This window comes from Aegilops tauschii, chromosome 5 (genome assembly GCF_002575655.3).
Source record: "Aegilops tauschii subsp. strangulata cultivar AL8/78 chromosome 5, Aet v6.0, whole genome shotgun sequence".
Lineage (NCBI taxonomy): Eukaryota > Viridiplantae > Streptophyta > Magnoliopsida > Poales > Poaceae > Aegilops > Aegilops tauschii.
Window position 1 is genome coordinate 202883728 of NC_053039.3, and position 19404 is coordinate 202903131.

Here is a 19404-nt window from a genome sequence, read left to right on the forward strand (position 1 = left end):
GCCAGCAGACACGTCAAGGCTCAGGTTGGGCTGGAGAGGCCCACATGGGTGCTTCACCAACTCTCATATCCCCTTTACCTAGTTTAGTTTTAGCTTTTTCCACGGGGAAAGGTTCCCATGTTATTCCTAAAATTATAAAAAGAATGACAGCAGAGAAATTATAAGCTACGCTCGAAATTACATTTCTGCTCCCGAGCTCAAGTGAGCTCAGTGAACAATAAAATCAAAAACAAATCAAAAAAGTTCAAAAATATCCAAAAAAAAATAGAAGAAACATTGACAAAAGTTCTAAATGCTTGCAAAAAATCATGATGGAATCACATTCCTCTAAGGCGTGGCAAAATAAACAAATTCAGTACACCAAAATGCTTTAGGAAGTAGCATTTTCGAAGTACCAATTCTGTTGTTTTTTTTTCTTTTTGCCACACCTTCTAGGAATGTTATTTCATCGAAATTTTGCAAGCACTTAAAACTTTTGTCAATGTTTCACCCAAATTTTTTTTTGGAATTCTATGAATTGTTTTCAATTTTGTTTCGATTTTACTGTTCACCCAAGCTCAGTGAGCTCGGGTGCAGAAACTCTCGTATGAGAAACTGCATAGGGGAACTCAAACCCGGGCTGGCAATAGTAACCTCTGTGCTTGTCTACTGGTAAGCTCCAGGACGGTTCTTTTTTCGAGAAAACGCAAAGGACGGTGCCTTTTGCGTTTCTTTTCATTGAAAAGGTAAAAGTTCAGTTACAATCCTCCTAATTGGTATGGGGTACAAAAAAGACCCAGGACGGTTCTCAGGTTCCCAAATTATGGAAGTTCAACATTTTGGAAGTTTGCAAACTTTGAACATGTGAATTCTGAAAGGTGAGTGATATATTTCTAACCGAGAGTAACTCAAATAGTTGTCGCAAACTTGTTTGTGAGAAGTAGACTTGAACCATGCAGCCAGAAGCAAAAGCAACTTGAGGTAAAAGCTGTCCAGCTTCAGCGAGCCAAAACAGCAGTGTCCATCAGCAAATGAGAAAGCAAACATGGCTGCCTTTTTGTACTGGACCATAATCAGCAAGTGAATTTCGTAGGTAAAATAGAATTTTCTTTTCCAACATTGCATTCCATCCTGAGGAAAAGGATGTTCCACATAATAACAGAAAATATTCCTATGGAGCATTTATCATACAATCATTGCTTTATTCTTGCAAGGATCCAACTTTCTTATACCTTGCACAGCACCGAACAGTTGAACTTGGAGCCAACGATAAGACTACATTTCTGATCCTTTGACATCACAAAGCTCACGCACCAGGAAAAAGAATGTCAATGGCCAACAAGCAGAAGTTTGAGCAGTGCCATCCTTATGTAGAGGCCATTCTTAGCCTGCCTAAAATATGCAGCCCTTGGATCACTATCAACATCCACTGTGATCTGCAAAACGACAAACATTGAATCCCGCACATTCCAATTTGACACGAGCTAGGAACCAATTAAACCCATGTATCACTATGATACAATACCCAAGCAACCAAGAAATAACATGCCAACTGCCACGAACGTTGATTTCTTCATAGAAATGAAGGAAATCATAGGTGATTCTCATGAAAAGATAATTTTCACATTGTTAGGTAATTAGTACATGTTGCTGCTCGGATGTGGAAACATCACAGCTCAACAACTTTCCAAGACACCCCCCCCCCCCCCCCCCTCCCTAAATTGGTACAGTATGGCTTCTATCTCTTGGAACTCGATGCTGTTGATCCACCATGAGGTTGACAGGGGTGTTTATATTTATAGCCATGTACAGCATCTGTATTTTCCCCATAGTATAAAAGGCTTTGTGCATATTTCCCTCAACCATACGTGTATAATATACCTATGGGCCCATGGGAATACAAGTTGCTACTTCCTTAACACCAAGAACTGCTTTTGGCTAACCAATTCCCGAGCTCAGAATGGATTCGTCACAGAAAAAATGGACCAGTATACTCCATAGTGAAGGAGAACTCATTATAATATTTATCTGCCAACTAGCCGGTCCCAAGCCCGGGTAAAGGAGGAGGGTTGTGATAGGCTTGGCGAGCCAACGTAAAAACTCAGCCACTCTTATGGAGATGAAACCCAAAAGATTTTCGTTGGGGCGTAACCCTCTCAGCGACGCGCCACATCGGAACCCCGGTGTGGTGGCAAATGGGCAAGGGCCAGGCCGTCACCCCCCTGGTGGCGCGCCGTATCTTGGTCCGGATACGGTGGCAAGTTAGCGAGGATCGGGTCGTCACATCCTTAGTGGCGCGCTACATCGGCGCCCGGATATAGTGGAAAATGAGCAAGGGTCTTCGCATTTGACTCGACGAGTGCGAAGGGTAAGGAAGCTAGCCGAGCCTAGGAGGATTCGCTTAGGTAGCTGGAACGTAGGGTCTCTGACAGGGAAGCTTCGAGAGCTAGTTGATGCAGCGGTGAGGAGAGGTGTTGATATCCTTTGCGTCCAAGAAACCAAATGGAGGGGACAAAAGGCGAAGGAGGTGGAGGATACTGGCTTCAAGCTGCGGTACACGGGGACGGCTGCAAACAAAAATGGCGTAAGCATCTTGATCAACAAAAACCTCAAGTATGGAGTGGTAGACGTCAAAAGACGTGGGGACCGGATTATCCTGGTCAAGCTGGTAGTTGGGGACTTAGTTCTCAATGTTATCAGCGCTTATGCCCCGCAAGTAGGTCACAATGAGAACACCAAGAGGGAGTTCTGGAAAGGCCTGGAAGACATGGTTAGGAGTGTACCGATTGGCGAGAAGCTCTTCATAGGAGGAGACCTCAATGGCCACGTGGGTACATCTAACACAGGTTTTGAAGGGGCGCATGGGGGCTTTGGCTATGGCATCAGGAATCAAGAAGGAGAAGATGTCTTAAGTGCTCTAGCCTACGACATGATTGTAGCTAACACCCTCTTTAGAAAGAGAGAATCACATATGGTGACTTTTAGTAGTGGCCAACACTCTAGCCAGATTGATTTCATACTCTCGAGAAGAGAAGATAGGCGTGCGTGCCTAGACTGTAAGGTGATACCTGCAGAGAGTGTTGTACCTCAGCATAAGCTGGTGGTTGCTGACTTCCGCTTTCGGATTCGTGTCCAGCGGGATAAGCGTGCCAAAGTCGCTAGAACGAAGTGGTGGAAGCTCAAGGGAGAGGTAGCTCAGGCGTTCAAGGAGAGGGTCATTAAGGAGGGCCCTTGGGAGGAAGGAGGGGATGCAGACAATGTGTGGATGAAGATGGCGACTTGCATTCGTAAGGTGGCCTCGGAGGAGTTTGGAGTGTCCAGGGGAAGGAGAAGCGAAGATAAGGATACCTGGTGGTGGAATGATGATGTCCAGAAGGCGATTAAAGAGAAGAAAGATTGCTTCAGACGCCTATACCTGGATAGGAGTGCAGACAACATAGAGAAGTACAAGATGGCGAAGAAGGCCGCAAAGCAAGCTGTCAGTGAAGCAAGGGGTCGGGCATATGAGGACCTCTACCAATGGTTAGGCACGAAGGAAGGCGAAAGGGACATCTATAAGATGGCCAAGATCCGAGAGAGGAAGACGAGGGATATTGGCCAAGTCAAATGCATCAAGGACGGAGCAGACCAACTCTTGGTAAGGACGAGGAGATTAAGCATAGATGGCGGGAGTACTTCGACAAGCTGTTCATGAGGAGAATGAGAGTTCTACCATTGAACTAGACGACTCCTTTGATGAGACCAGCATGCGTTTTGTGCGGCGAATCCAAGAGTCTGAGGCCAAGGAGGCTTTAAGAAGGATGAAAGGAGGAAAAGGCGATGCGCCCTGATTGTATCCCCATTGAGGTGTGGAAAGGCCTCGGGGACATAGCGACAGTATGGCTAACCAAGCTTTTCAACCTCATTTTTCGGGCAAACAAGATGCCAGAAGAATGGAGACGGAGTATATTAGTACCAATCGTCAAGAACAAGGGGGATGTTCAGAGTTGTACTAATTACTGTGGAATTAAGCTGATGAGCCATACAATGAAGCTATGGGAGAGAGTCATTGAGCACCGCTTAAGAAGAATGACAAGCGTGACCAAAAATCAGTTTGGTTTCATACATGGGAGGTCGACCATGGAAGCCATTTTCTTGGTACGACAACTTATGGAGAGATACAGGGAGCAAAAGGACTTGCATATGGTGTTCATTGACTTGGAGAAGGCCTATGATAAGATACCGTGGAATGTCATGTGGTGGGCCTTGGAGAAACACAAAGTCCCAGCAAAGTACATTACCCTCATCAAGGACATGTACGATAATGTTGTGTCAAGTGTTCGAACAAGTGATGTTAACACTGATGACTTCCCGATTAAGATAGGACTGCATCAGGGGTCAGCTTTGAGCCCTTATCTTTTTGCCTTGGATGAGGTCACAAAGGATATACAAGGAGATATTCCATGGTGTATGCTCTTTGCGGATGATGTGGTTCTAGTTGACGATAGTCGGACGGGGGTAAATAGGAAGTTAGAGTTATGGAGACAAACCTTGGAATCAAAAGGGTTTAGGCTTAGTAGAACTAAAATCGAGTACATGATGTGCCGTTTCAGTACTACTACGTGTGAGGAGGAGGAGGTTAGCCTTGATGGGCAGGTGGTGCCTCAGAAGGACACCTTTCGATATTTCGGGTCAATGCTGCAGGAGGATGGGGGTATTGATGAAAGGGCAGGTGGTGCCTCAGAAGGACACCTTTTGATATTTGGGGTCAATGTTGCAGGAGGATGGGGGTATTGATGAAGATGTGAACCATCAAATCAAAGCCGATGGATGAAGTGGCGCCAAGCTTCTGGCATTCTCTGTGACAAGAGAGTGCCACAAAAGCTAAAAGGCAAGTTCTACAGGATGACTATTCGACCCGCAATGTTGTACGGCGCTGAGTATTGGCCGACTAAAAGGCGACATGTTCAACAGTTAGGTGTGGCGGAGATGCGTATATTGAGATGGATGTGTGGCCACACGAGGAAGGATAGAGTCCGGAATGATAATATACGAGATAGAGTTGGGGTAGCACCAATTGAAGAGAAGCTTGTCCAACAGTCTGAGATGGTTTGGGCATATTCAGCGCAGGCCTCCAGAAGCTCCAGTGCATAGCGGACGGCTAAAGCGTGCAGAGAATGTCAAGAGAGGTCGGGGTAGACCGAATTTGACATGGGAGGAATCCGTTAAGAGAGACCTGAAGGATTGGAGTATCACCAAAGAACTAGCTATGGACAGGGGTGCGTGGAAGCTTGCTATACATGTGCCAGAGCCATGAGTTGGTCGCGAGATCTTATGGGTTTCACCTCTAGCCTACCCCAACTTGTTTGGGACTAAAGGCTTTGTTGTTGTTGTTGTTGTTGTACACCAAGCCATATCATTTGGCATAGTATAAGCGGCTTTCTGAATATTTCCCTCACCCATACGTGTATAAGAGCATCTCCAACAGCCGCGCCAAAAGACGCGCGCGCGGGGTAAATTGGCTTTTCAGCACGCGCGGGACGTTTTCGCGCGCTCCAGCGGTGGCGGGAATTGCGCGCACGCGGGAAACGATTGCGCGCGGGGGGGGGGGGGGGAAAGGCGGCCGCTCGCGCGCTACATTTGGCGCGCCGCGTCCGGCGCGCCTATAAATTGCAGCGCCCTCTGCCGCTCTCTCCATCGCCCTCTGCCGCGCCTCTGCCGCCGACACGCCACCACCGCGCCACCATGCCGCCTCGCCGCCGGGGAGGTACGGGCTACCGCGGCGTCCGCATGCGTCCGTCCAGCACCTACTCCGCCGAGATTCGGTCGGGCGGCGGCATGCGGCTCCGTCTCGGAACCTTCGGCACCACCCAGGAGGGCGCCCGCGCGTACGACGCTGCGGCGTGGCGCCTCCTGCGATCCCGTCAGGACATGAGCTTCGCCGACGTGGCGACGCGGGAGCGCGCACAGGAGTTGGCGCCTTTCCCGCGGCTTCTCACTGACGAGGATCGTCGCAAGCACCATAGGCGGGAGCATCGTCTCAGGCTGGCCGAGATGGACGAGCAAGCCATGGCGCTGTGGAGCCATCGCTTCCCGGAAGACACCAACAAGGAACAGTTCTTCGCCCAGAGGAGGGCGAGGAGGGCGAAGAGGAGGGAGGAGCGAGCCGACTATCGCGAGGACAAGCGAACGCGGAAGGCGGTCGCTAAATACAACCAAGCGCTAGGAGATGCGTCCTCCTGGAACTCCGGCGACGAGCGGTTCCTTGACGCCTACGCTCCGACGTCGGAGGAGGACATCACTGAGACAGAGTCCGAGTCGGACAACTGGTAGTAGTAGTAGAACTATCTACGAAACCAAATATGTATCGAATCGTAGAGTAGAAAAAACTGAAATATAGCGCGCCTGCTGGAGCGGCGTGGGCGCGCTTTAATTTGCGGCGGCTGCTGGAGCCAGCGCACCGCCGCGCGCAAAAGCTGGCTAACCCGGCGCTGTATCGTGACTTTTAGCGCGCGGCGCGTTGCGCGGCTGTTGGAGATGCTCTAATTACCTATGGTCACATGGGAATACAAGTTGCTACTTACTGCTTTTGGCTAACCAATTCCCAAGCTCCGAATGGATTGGTCATAACTACATTGACCAGTATACTACGCCAAGCCATATCATTTGGCATGGTAACTACCTTCGTTCACAAATATAAGATATTCTAACTTTTTTCTGAATCGGATGTTTATAGATATATTTTAGTGTTTGTTCAGTCATTTCAGTCCCTATGTAGTCCATATTGAAATATCCAAAACATCTCATATTTGTGAACAGAGAGAGTACTAATTAGACATAACAGATTACTTCAGCACCCCAATTCAAAGACTCGTTAAATATTGGATTAAGCCTTTGACAATCAAAAACTCCCCGGTGACACAACGAGATTGAGATGCAACATAAGGTGACACTCATAATAATAAACAATCATTTCTGTGATGTATGTGAAAGGATAACTGCTAACCTCATCCAGCCTTGGAAGGGGATGCATGATAACAGCATGCTTTGGCAGCACACCTAAAACCTTCTTATCCACAATATATTTCCCACGAGCAGCCTCATAGTGATCGATCCTCTCTCCGAATCTTTCTTTTTGAATGCGTGTTTGATAAATTACATCACACCTGGATGCCACATCCAATAAATCTGAACTTTCTTCCCATTCAACACCTTGTGAAGTTAAGTACTCCTTAATATCATCCTTTGAACAAGAAGAAATACAAACAACAATCCATTTATTCCATCGGACTACAATAGAATTCAAAAGAAAAGAAGCCAGACAATATTAATTATTGGGGATAGAAGTACCTTCATTTTTACAACATCTGGAGATACGAAGTATATCTTAATGTTCTGGTACTTAGCGATCAAATAGGCCAGAGAACGAACAGTTCTCCCATTGGCAAGGTCTCCAACCAAACCAAGTTTGATTCCATCTAGCCTACCAATTTCTCTCTTTATTGTATATACATCCAACAGAGCCTGAATGAAAGAATGAACATATCAACTACAAAGAATGCAAAAGTGGTACTTCAGCATGATGTAACAACAGAAAGTAGATTCCAATGAGCACAAACAAACTATATTTACCAACGTGATGAATTAGACAAAGAGGTGGTGGACGAACTAATGGGTAATGGGCACAAACAATTAGCTGAAAACCCGTTGACTTCCATTCAATATAGAAGGCGTACAGATACACTTTCAGTGCATAAGGCGTGCAAGCGAGTTTAATGTATGTTCTCTCTTTCTTTCACAATTTATCTTTCCCCTCAAATCAATATTTACGAGCAACTATTCTCTCTCGTGATCATAACACATGAATACATGGGTATTGTGGTCATCAACTTCTATTTTATCGCGGCCGAATAGCCTCTTTAATACATAATCCTGGTCCTTGTTTGTAAAGCGTCCTGCTTTAGACGCTTAGGCGTTGCTTAAGTGATAAGGCGCTCTGGCAGCACCTTAGAAATATGCCCAATTTAGGCGCCGCTTAGGCGTCAGAGCAGGTGATGCTCGCCTTAGGTCTCTTTACCACCTTATAAACAATGATCCTGGTAAAAATACAGTATAAAAAGAAACAAACGGGGATGGGGTTGTCACAGCAGAAATTTGTACGGTGACGCCAACAGAATGAAATTCTGCTCAATTTACACAGAAACCTTCAAAAGTACAGGACAGCACATTGCATATTCCAGAAAGGTTTATAATCCATGACTTGTCAACATTACTACAGATAATTTTATTCTTCGAAATAATACGGCCAATTGGGAAATACTAGGATAGCCTCAACCAAGTGCTAGAGGCAGACACAGAAGTGTATCGCTCATTTATACTAACGATTAAAGAAAGGCTGCAGAACTGTCAACAAAATTGCCATCATCACCCTACCATGAAGCATCATTCATCAACTCAATTCTACAAAGAAAGCATGGCAAAACAGAAACTGGATCCAAAATCAGCCTATAGTATGAATTGACAATATCTGATCAACACCTAATACTACCAAAAAAGGGAATGCCATCACATGGTTCACTGACCATTCACTATAGCACCTACCCTCAAATAAAAGTTGCAAATTCCTTGTTAGAAGAACCGTCTTATTCTAAGAATGTGGACATTGGTTAGGTGCTTCCCAATAAAAGGAGCAGGAAGAGTTAGCAACATAATAATTACCTGAGTAGGATGTTGCCCTGGCCCATCACCTGCATTAATAACCGGAATTTCTGCAGTAGCCGCTGCTCTTCTGGCAGCTCCACTTTCAAAATGTCTCAGAACGATAATATCAGAATAACCTTCAACGGTTCTTATGGTATCTGCATTGGTTATACATGGTTTGACATAATGTCTGTTTAAAAAAACACGCATTATTTTGAATGGAGTACAAGTAAGAGCATCTCCAGCAGATCACCCAAAAATTCTTTCCCCAATAAGCGGTTATTAGGGCTCTCCCACTAAATTTATTGGGTTTCATAGGTGTGCTGCTATATAGCAGATCCTCTCCCTCCCTCTCCCTCTCCCTCCCTCCCTCCCCCTCTCCCTCTCATGTGCATGGAAGATACCAGCAGAGCTCCGGCGACAGGTGGCACGGTGGGGCAGGGGACCAGTGCAGGCAGAGCGGGCGGGCGGGCGACAAGGTGGCGATGGTGCGGCGGCGGCACTGCGCCAGGCGGCGGCAGTGGCATGGTGTGTTATTACCAACTAGCAAGAGCACAGGGACTCTGATTTGGGAATCAGTTTCTGGTCTGCGATGGATGCAGCTAGCTAGGCTTCGCCCCTTATTTATAGGGGAAAGCAACTAGTACAGAACCACCTCAGTGGCTTTCTTACAACCTAAGACATCTTGACTTGACCCACTTACTTGTAGCCTAAAACACAGGCTTGACTCACTAGCTTACTACCTAGGGAAAAGACTCGACTCATTGACTGACTGCTGCAAGGATTGCTCTTAACAATTCCCCCCTATCCTTGCAAATCAGACTTGAATTGATTTGGACCATCCCAATCCTAGCACACAGCTCATGGAATTTCACCCGCCCTAGTGTTTTCATTAGAATGTCAGCGAGTTGGTCTGTGGTGTTGATGTAGCTGGCGTTGACACTCCCATTCACCAAGCAGTCCCCGATGAAATGGTACCGTAAGTCGATATGTTTGCTGCATTATGATAGACCGGGTTCTTGGCCAGCGCCAAGGCGGACTTGTTGTCCCCCATTAGCCCGACTGCCTCGAATTCTCTCCCATGGAGTTCACCAAGCAGCCAAGCCAGCCAAGTCCTTGTGTTGCAGCAGATGTGGCAACCACATACTCTGCCTCACAGGAGGTCAGAGCCACCACTCGTTACTTGAGTGACTGCCAGCTCACCAAATTACTACCAAGAACACCGTGCCACTCGTGCTCACCGGCGAGGTCACTGTCGCTTTAACCAATCAGCCGTGCCTCTCCAGTCTTCCACCTATAGCATAAACCATGGTGGCTGGTGCTAGCGACATAGCGAAGGATGCACTTCACTGTTGTTGCTCCACCACCTGCTCACACGCATTTCTGATTTCCTCCTCCCAATTCTCTGGTAATGTATATCCTCTCAACTAGAATAGGTTCAGTTAGTTAGACTGTTAGCGATGGTGTATGTTACCCTCAACGCTACGCTCCTCACCGTCCGGTTCTCCCGAAGCACAACATGGTGACGCACGACCAACGTGGGATCTTCCTGCCGAACCGTCGCTACGCCAACCTTTGCTTCTAACGTAATCTCGTCAGTTCCCCGCTCGGCTCGTGTTGCCCTGCGTGATCCTCACTGGACTGCGGCCATGCAGGTGGAGTTCGACGCCCTGCACGCCAACAAGACTTGGACGCTTGTCCCTCGGTCCCATGGCGCCAACCTCGTCACCATAAAGTGGGTATTCTGTCAGAAGTTTCACCCCGATGGTTCCCTGGACATGGTTCCCTAAACAGGTACAAAGCAAGGTGGATCGTGCGCGGGTTCGCTCAGCCCGCCAACGCGGACTTCTCGGAGACTTTCTCCCCCGTTGTCAAGTCGGCCTCCACTCGCTTCCTCCATTCACGCGGTCCTACAGGAGTGTATTATGTGTCAACAGCCGACCGGTCGGTTTCGCTGACACCGCTCACCCCGACGACGTTTGTGTGCTATCTCGTTCCCTCTACGGACTCAAGCAGGCGTCGCGCGCTTGGTGCCATCACATTGTTGTGTTCCTCGGCATACTTGGCTTCCGCGCAACAACGTCAAACACGTTGTTGTTCATGCTTCATCACGGAGATCATGTGGCCTACCTCCTCCTGTACGTCGATGATATTGTCATCATCGCATCGCACGCTGCTCTTCTTCATGATGTCATCGCCTAGCTGAGTGCCGAATTCCAGTTCAAGGACCTCGGCGCGCTGCATTTCGTCCTCGACATCAATGTCCGCCGCCGCAACGCCCCCGACTTCTTCCTCCATCAGGAGGAGTACGCCATCGACCTGCTTGATCACGTGGGCATGACTTGATCATGTGGGCATGACGGCTGCAGACTGGCCTCCACGCCGGCCGAGGCCAAGCCCAAGCTGTCTGCCGCCGACGGCAAGCCCGCTGACAATGTCGCAGCATTGTCGGTGTGTGATAATATCTCACTCTGACATCTGCTACACCGTGCAGCAGGTTTGGCAGCACATGCATGCACCTCATGACGTGCACTGGGCGCTCATCAAACAGATACTTCGGTACATCCGCGGCACACCAGGCTTCGGCCTTCATCTCCGTGCATTTGCCTCCTTCAAGCTCGTCGCGCACACTGACGCCGATTAGGGTCCAGCAGACGGTCTTTCACACCTTCCTCAAAGCCAATGAACACAGTAGGAGAGCTCCGGTCATTGAGCTTACGCAGGTCCCCAGTTCCTTAACATATGCTAAGCACCCAAAGGTGCGAAGGTAGCGGACAGCCGGCTTGCGGCCGTGCCACGCCTCGTAAGGCGTCTTCGAGCAAGGAATTTGGTGGGAGCACAATTGAGAAGCAAGACAGCAATGCTCACAGCCTCCCCCCAAAATTCAGCTGGCATGCTCAGCACATGCCACTGCCACCACCTTCTAGTTCCGCCACTCGACGACACCATTCTGCTGCGGCGTGTAAGGTGCAAGGTGCGGAGAAGTAGCGTTGGATGCCTTCATCGGCACAATAGACAACACAATAGATAGCAAACTCCGTTGTGGTAAAATCATCGTCATTGTCCATGCGGAACATGCGCAATTTACATCCACTCTGAGCTTCTGCTTCTGCTCGAATTATTTTATGGCATCAGGTGCATTATTCTTGGCAGCCAAGAGCATCACCCACATGTAGCGAGTGGTGCCGTCCACCAGCAGCAAGAAGTAGCGCCATCCTCTAGGTGTCGGCGAAACAGGGCTGCAAAAGGTCGCCATGGACGAGCTCAAGAAGCTCCTACGTGTGGTACCTTGCTTGCTGAGGAAATGTGCCGCAGCGATGCTTAGTGATGACACCCATGTCGCAGAGCTGCTCCCTGTGATGCAGCCATGGCAGCCCGCGTGTCATAGTGAGGTGTCCCATCTTCTCCAATGCGTCAAAATTGAGGTGCCAATATCTCTCATCCCACCGCCAAGTGATGTCGTCGTGGCGGGCAGAAACATATTGGGCAGGCCACCTGAAGATGTAGGAGGTAAAGGCGATTCTGGCCATACCTAACCCAAACAAGGAGTCGACCTTGTTGATCCCAAATTCAAAGCACATCTCTTCTGGTCAGCACACATGCATCGCTCTCATCGAGCTGACCAATGTTGTTGATCGAGTTCTTCAGCCATGGGATGAAGTAAACGCCACTGAGGGCCTTGTGTTTCGTTGTTCTTGCCAGCGAAGATGATGGTGCCGATGCCCCTGATTTCGACGATTTTACCATCGCCAAATTTGACGGTGCCAGTGACCGTTAGGTCAATTTCAGCAAAGGCATCGCCATGGCCTGTCACATGGTTTGTGGCGCCACTGTCGAGGTACCCGCCCTCGATTCGCTCATCGTCGTTGTTTGTGCCGAGGTAGGCTTTCGCCTTCGGCTCATCGATGCGAAGGGGAGCATGCTCTGGAGCTAGAGTGGTACTATCCTACACCACTATGGCTGAGGCTAGAACAATGTTGTCATGCATCACCATGGCTGGGGTGGAGTGATGTTGTCCTGTACCTCCATGGCTGGGGCTGAAGTGACGTTGTCCCGCACCTCTGTTGCTAGGGCTGGAGCGGCACGGACCTGAGCCATGACGAGAGCAGGCTCATCATCTTCCTCTGCTTGGGCCAGGAGAGCCCTGTTTCTCCTAGGCTGCTTGCACTCCTTGGCCCAGCCATGACGCTTACAATTGTGGCATGTGTCATCGTGTGCGCCATCCCTGGGTGCCGCGTGATCATGACCACCTTCTCCACCCTTCTTCCGTTGCGGTCACCATCGTCGTTGTACACTACCGCACGCAGGCCTGGAGTAGTTGCTCCCTTGGCGAACTTCCATCTTCTTCAGCCACTGCTGCTTGGTGAGAAGAAGCCTGTCATGCCCATGTGGAGGCTCCTGCGACTCAAGACGGTTCTATGCCGCCTTTAACCAACCAGTGACCTCTTCAAACGACAACTCAAAGATGTCGAGGAGGATCTCGATCAAAAGAGCAAGCTAGGAGAACTTGAGCGACACAAGTCACAAGAATTTCTCGATGACTTCAGATTTATCTATCGGTTCTACGAGAGTGGCGAGGCTTGTGACGAGGTTGGTGAGGCGCAGCGCAATGTCGGAGACGGACTCCCCGTCATGGAATGAGATCGTCTCAAATTCCTTCCTCGACTGTTGCGCCTTGCCCTTCCACACGCGATCCATGCCGACACGCATGGCTCGGACTGCCTCCCAACCCTCCTGCGCGCTCCGCTTGACAGCCAGGCTGGCCATCATCTCTGGCGGTCCAGCACCATTCGACCTTCCTACAAGTCGTAAGCGCCAAGCTCAATAGCCTCCCGGAGGCCCCGAGCCTGCAGCATGACTTTCATGCGAAGGCTCTATTCGGCGTTGTTTGTCCGTGTCAGCATCGGGTACTTGCCACCGCCAAAGTTCTTAACGACAACCTCGCGCCTTCCAACATCACGGTGGCGCGGTCATCTTGGTGGTGGTGAGGGGGAATGGCGCCGTGGCTAGGGAGTTGGACTACGGGCAGCGCCCTGACCTAAAACTAACATCTCTTAGGATCCTCACCTTAACCAGCTCTGGTGCTAATTGTTAGCAGCAACTAGCAAGAGCACAGGTAATTCTGATTGGGAACTCGGTTTCTGGACTGAGATGGATGCAGCTGGGTAGGCTTCACCCCATATTTATAGTTGAAAGCAACTAGTACAGAACCACCTCCATGGCTTTCTTACAGCCTAAGACATCTTGAACCACTGACTTGTAGCCTAAGACAGAGTCTTGACTCGCTGGCATAGTACCTAAGGAAAGACTGACTGACTGCTCCAAGGATTACTCTTAACATGGTGGTGGTGCGGCACGGCGGTGGGCGGCGCAGTTTGGCAGTCCGGCAGCGACGTGCGGCAGCGGCGCAGTGGTCGGCGGTGATTGGCAGCGGCCCGCTGACATGGCATGTATTGGAAAAGGTATTGGCAACTTCCACTCTATGTAGAGATGGCGGTTTTTTTGGTGGGAATAGGGAATCTGTTGGAGCGTGTTTTTTGTGCAAACTTCCTCTATACGATGAAATTTTTGGCGAAAGGGAAGCTGCTGGAGATGCTCTAAGAATCCAAAAAAAAAATCCCGGTATAATCTGGGAAACGTTATTTAAAAATTAAATAATACTCCCTCTGTAAAGAAATATAAGAGCGTAGATCACTAAAGTAGGATTAATCAACCGTGTGGTCCCTACATCAAAACCAGCAGGAACTGCACATTCATATCATCCAAGAAAAATAAATTCACAATGATTGAAGTAAACTAGTAAGGGTGGCCCTATCTTTTAACAATGGAATTGGATGGACGCAATTATATGAACATGGTAGCCAATCTATAATTAAAGTAGGATGTTCCCAATTGTAGTTCATAATAATTTATATAAGCATCCACCCCCCACCCCCACCCCTACCCCACCCCCATCTGTATAGTTCACTCCACACCAGCATGTAAGAATTTTCTCAACTGTTAAATAATTAAGGTTGAGAGCCAACTAGTTCCAGTAGCTGACTTTTCTTTGATGGCCTCACCAAACATGGCAGATAACCCATGTTTGTTTCACTGTAAGTCGTATACAGACTACCCAAAATTTTCTACTTTACAGATCCAAGGAAGTGATGATGACCTCCTCAAATAATCTTCACAATGGTTCTAAGGAAATCCCAGGTCCTCAAAGTTTCATAATTTGCTACAACTCGCAGTTATTGCACAACTAGTGCCTAGTTAAGATCTCACTTGAAAATCAAAACCGATGTTCCTCCATAACCCACAAAATTTGCATTTCCTCACCTACCGGCATCGCCCAACCACTACCCATCCTGATTCACTCTCAAAATAACTACAATTAGAATTAAGATTTCAGCTTGTCCATTCCACGTGAAGGTCACCAGGCAGCAATTAGCACAAATGCTCAAGGCAAGGCCTGACAAGATACTTTTAGGCAACTCACCTTCTAGGGTCTCGCCCTTGGCAGCGGACGAGAACTCGCGAGCGTTCTCGGTGGTGAGCACCTCTCCGCCAAGACGGCGCATGGCGGCCTCGAAGGAGAGGCGCGTGCGAGTGGAGGGCTCGTAGAAGAGCGTGGCCATGAGGTACCCCTCAAGGACGCGGCTCCGGAACCCGTGGGAGCCGCGCTCCACGGCCTCCATCTCCCGCGCCACCTCAAAGATCTCATTAAGCACCTGCCGATCGAACTGCTGCGCCTCGATCACATCTCCGAGTTGCAGGGAAGCCGTGAGGGGCGACGGAGACAGCGAAGCTGGGGCGGCGACCGCGCGGCGGGGATAGGATGAGGAGGGCTTGAGCTGGGGTCTCCACGAGGGGATGGGGAGGTGGGGATGAGGGAGGATGACCCGGACGGCCGCCATGGGGGAGTGACCGGAGCTAGGGTTTAAGGTTTTAGGAGTCGGGGGAGGTTTGCTTTGGTTTGCTTTCCGCCTGACTTTTTGGACGACCGCCATGGGGGAGTGACCTGATTTTTTCTATCTACTAGTCTACTCCTTTCATCTCATATTGTAAAACGCTTTTTAACATTATGTATCTACTACTACTCCTATTTATCTATCTCCTACGCCTATAAAAGCACAAAGTGCGGAGATTCAAAATACCATTCTAACCATGATCTCTGTATGGTCTAGATATGTTGCTAAAACGATATAAACGTGTGTTTAGCAACCTCCCCATGGCGCACTAATAAACGTGCACCCACGACACCCACCTCTCGTGTCCTCCCTTTCCCGGCTCGCGCACTGCGATCCCCTACCCGTCGCCTGCCTCACTCGCCGCGTCATCCGCAACGTGCCTGCCGCTCTCACCTCCCCGCCGCCTACCCCATTCTCCGCCCCGCTGTTCGCCCCACATGTCGCTCGCCCTCTTCTTCCTTCTCCTTGACGCAAGCCCTCGCTCTCTCCCCCGCCTCACAATGACGACGGTGGCCCATCTACCTCGAGATCGACAACGATGGTGGTTGCGGTGGCTAGACAGAGAACCCTAGCCGCAATGGTGACGGTGCCGCACCTTCCCCCAATGACCTCCATGGATCTGTGTTGCCTCCCTCCTCCAAATCCAACGACCACCAAGGTGGGCTCTTCCATCTGTCAATACTCTCCTCTCCTTCCCTCTCTGATCCCTTTATTGGCTCTTTTGTTTGATTCAAGTAGCAGGGACCCTTCATGGACGAGGACGACAAACGTAACATGTGGGACCCCATGACCGAGCCCCGACAAGCTCGTAGACGACATCAGTTCGACCTCTACCTCGAAGGCGACCTCCTCAAGATCTGCCACGTGTACGAGGGTGATCTCTGCAGAAGTTTCTAGTTTAGCTAAATATTACTGAAAACATCGAGGCACTATTCAGTACCCAGGTACTGAAATATTGCTAAACGTTGCTGAATTTTAGTTGTTTGGTGAGTAGCTATGCAGAAGATTATGTTTCAGAGGTATTATTATTGAAGACGTAGAGTATCACTACAGCTCCTGCAGTAGAACGAGATCATTAACATGGTTAAAGTTCTGATGTTTTGGTTGTAGTTTTATGATACTAGAATCCTTTGTTTGCTCCATTTTGTTGGTGATATTGCACTCTACTCTGTTATGCTCACGGTTCATCTTCATGTAGTTTTAACATTTAGTGTGCACGTCTTTCTCCATTTGCTCCTTTTTGTTGATGATGATGCAATCTAGTATGTTATGTTCACCTTCCTGTATTGGCTTGGCTATGATTTGGTAGTTGATGCGTCATCTAACAATTATGCATTCCAGGTATAGTTTCTGATCCTTATGTCTAAAAAATATATTTCAAAAATTCTTAATAAAACCTATCAAATTTTGTATGGAATGAATGTTGTTATGTGATTAAATTTCATGTGTAAGAGGATCAGTTAGCCCGCTAGAATAAAAGCTCTGAATCATGTCACTTCTCCAACTACCAAACACTAAGATTTTGTTGTGAAAGAGAAACTCGTTTCATTTGTGTACTGTTGTCGATGATTCGTCAGACATGGTAGACTATACATGGCAGAGCTATGCCCTAGAATACATGTCAGTAACCACTCACAAGGGGAAAAACACAGATTATTCTGGCAGCCATATAAGTGTATCACTTGTATTTGTTAGCACCTTTTTAATTACACAATACTCTATTGCCTCTGATCTAATGCAATTGTGGTAACAGTCTGAGGGGATGATTCTTCAGTTCCATGAGTTTTATCCAATCTACCATTTTTAAGAAGTTGCTCCTCACTAATTTATATTCTCTCACCGTGCACACTGTCCACATCAGCGATGTGCCACGTCATCTACTATATTTACGGACCCTATATCTACAATCAACAAGTAGCCTTCCACCTAAGCAAATCTGCCACCTCAACATTTTTTTCCTTTTTCAACTTAATGCATCGTGTGATTTTAATCTCTGTAGCTGTTGGTCCCTCTTCGTATTGCGAAACTGAAACCAACGATAGTATATTAATAGGAGAGCCGATCTCTGTAGTTGTTGGTCCCTCTTCATATTCTAAAACTGAAACCAACGATAGTATCTTGAGAGAAGCCGAGAGTCTGAGACCATCCTGCTAATCTTCTCCTGTGATTCCGTTACTCTTTCCAATAATTTATCTCCCATGTCATGTTTGCATCTTTCCCACTTCAGACCATCCCTTGGCCTTCTACGAATCCGCGCATACAAATTCAACTCTTCGCTGACCCGATGGTTGGCGCAGTGGCGCTGCATCATCCAAGCTTGCAGACCCCTGCCGCCACCGGATTCAACAGCGAGCAGCTGCGACGACCCTGCCATCGATGGATTCGATGGCGAGGAGCTGCGCCCAGCACCCTCTGCAACCTAGCTCCATCGCCCTTCTCGTGTACCATCTTCAAATCTGCTGGTGAGTCGCTAGTTTTCGCCTTCCAATAATCAAGACCTTGATGGTGGCACAAATCGGATGAATCTGTTATTTACATCCATCGCCTGCTGGTACTGCGCGTGTTAGCTGGGAGCCCGGGAGGACGGGACACATCTGCACACATCTGCAGCCGTCAACGTCGCATGCCCTCTTCTCTGTCCCAGGTTCCCCCCGCATCCTCTTATTGGCAGCGTATGTTGATTAATACCTCGCCCATCCAGTTTTTACATGTTCGCATGAGTTAGCTGTCGTGGAAAATTCATGTCTTGGCCGATCCAAAGCTCAATTACAGAATTGTATCTGAGATGTAGGAACTTCATATCATCTGGTTGTTTTTAGATTTTGCTCCTAAATTTTACATGCCCTGATATAGAATTTAATCCCATGCCTTTCGCATTAGTTTCAGCATTTTTTTAGTCTATGTCGACAAGGTATTCGATCACAACCCAAGCAAGTCGCAGGTCTGTATGTTTTTGCAGAAATTTTTAATCTACGTCAAAAGGATATTTTTCTATTTGATCACTGACCACCTCCTCTTACTTTAGTTACAGGTCACACATGTGTTACACAGTCTCATTGTCGACAAGATATTTTACAGGCTCCTAGCAAATGATCCATGGAATGCATCATAAATTCATAGCAAGATACAGTTTGCCCTGATAGTATCTTGTGGAGCATATAGAATGAATAGACGTCTATTAGAATATGGTCTATTGTCTGCCTCGCTTCTCTTATGAAGCTGCAAGTATTTACAGGGCAAATAGGAACAATTTGTGTGTTGATTTGTGATTTATATGTCCGTATATGTTGATGTAGTTTTCAATCAAATTGTATCTGTAATCTTTATCGTACTTTTGTTGGCTTTGCAGGAACAGTTTGTTGTGATGCCTACCATTTTCTTGGCAACTTGGACGTTGTGTTCTGAAGTTTCAACTCATGTGCTATCACTAATGTTATCCCATGTCAATAATAGTAGTGCTCATTGTCGACAACCAAATCAACTGAGCTTTTATTTTCTCTTGGTCAAATTTAACTTTTTTTCCTAGGTCCAAGAACCATAAAAAATAACATCAAATCCGACGAGATTAGCTCTCATAACCAGACACTCACAGCATAGCAATTTGTGTTTGCAATATTTCATCAAGATATTAACATACAGAGATGCAAACCAACGGACAACAAGAATTGTATGCATCATTGCATCAGAAATTGCAATTTCTTTGTAGCATTTTTATCTACTATGTTCTCTGTCGGCAAGGAAACAACTAAGCTACTCCAAGCACTTGGCACACCAGAGAAATAACACCCATAAA

At 47.9% G+C, this 19404-nt stretch overlaps 1 protein-coding gene and 1 long non-coding RNA gene across 3 annotated transcripts; one reads left to right on the forward strand and one right to left on the reverse strand.

The window, feature by feature from the left end:
* Positions 1 to 1064: 1064 nt before the first annotated feature.
* LOC109775616 (aspartate carbamoyltransferase, chloroplastic) lies at positions 1065 to 15699 on the reverse strand. Its single transcript, XM_020334340.4, has 5 exons — positions 15140 to 15699; positions 8677 to 8816; positions 7309 to 7482; positions 6965 to 7201; positions 1065 to 1415 (listed from the first exon to the last, which is right to left on the reverse strand). The coding sequence occupies exons 1-5, from the start codon at positions 15648 to 15650 to the stop codon at positions 1308 to 1310; spliced, it is 1170 nt and encodes a 389-aa protein (XP_020189929.1). The 5' UTR covers positions 15651 to 15699; the 3' UTR covers positions 1065 to 1307.
* A 387-nt stretch (positions 15700 to 16086) lies between these two features.
* On the forward strand, positions 16087 to 19194 carry LOC109775611 (uncharacterized). 2 transcript variants are annotated; one of them, XR_012184483.1, is made up of 3 exons: positions 17597 to 18073; positions 18179 to 18552; positions 18637 to 19194. It is a non-coding gene; the product is annotated as an uncharacterized lncRNA (long non-coding RNA). The 2 variants fall into 2 exon arrangements; XR_012184482.1 differs by having other exon boundaries at positions 16087 to 18073; positions 18179 to 19194.
* Positions 19195 to 19404: the final 210 nt, after the last annotated feature.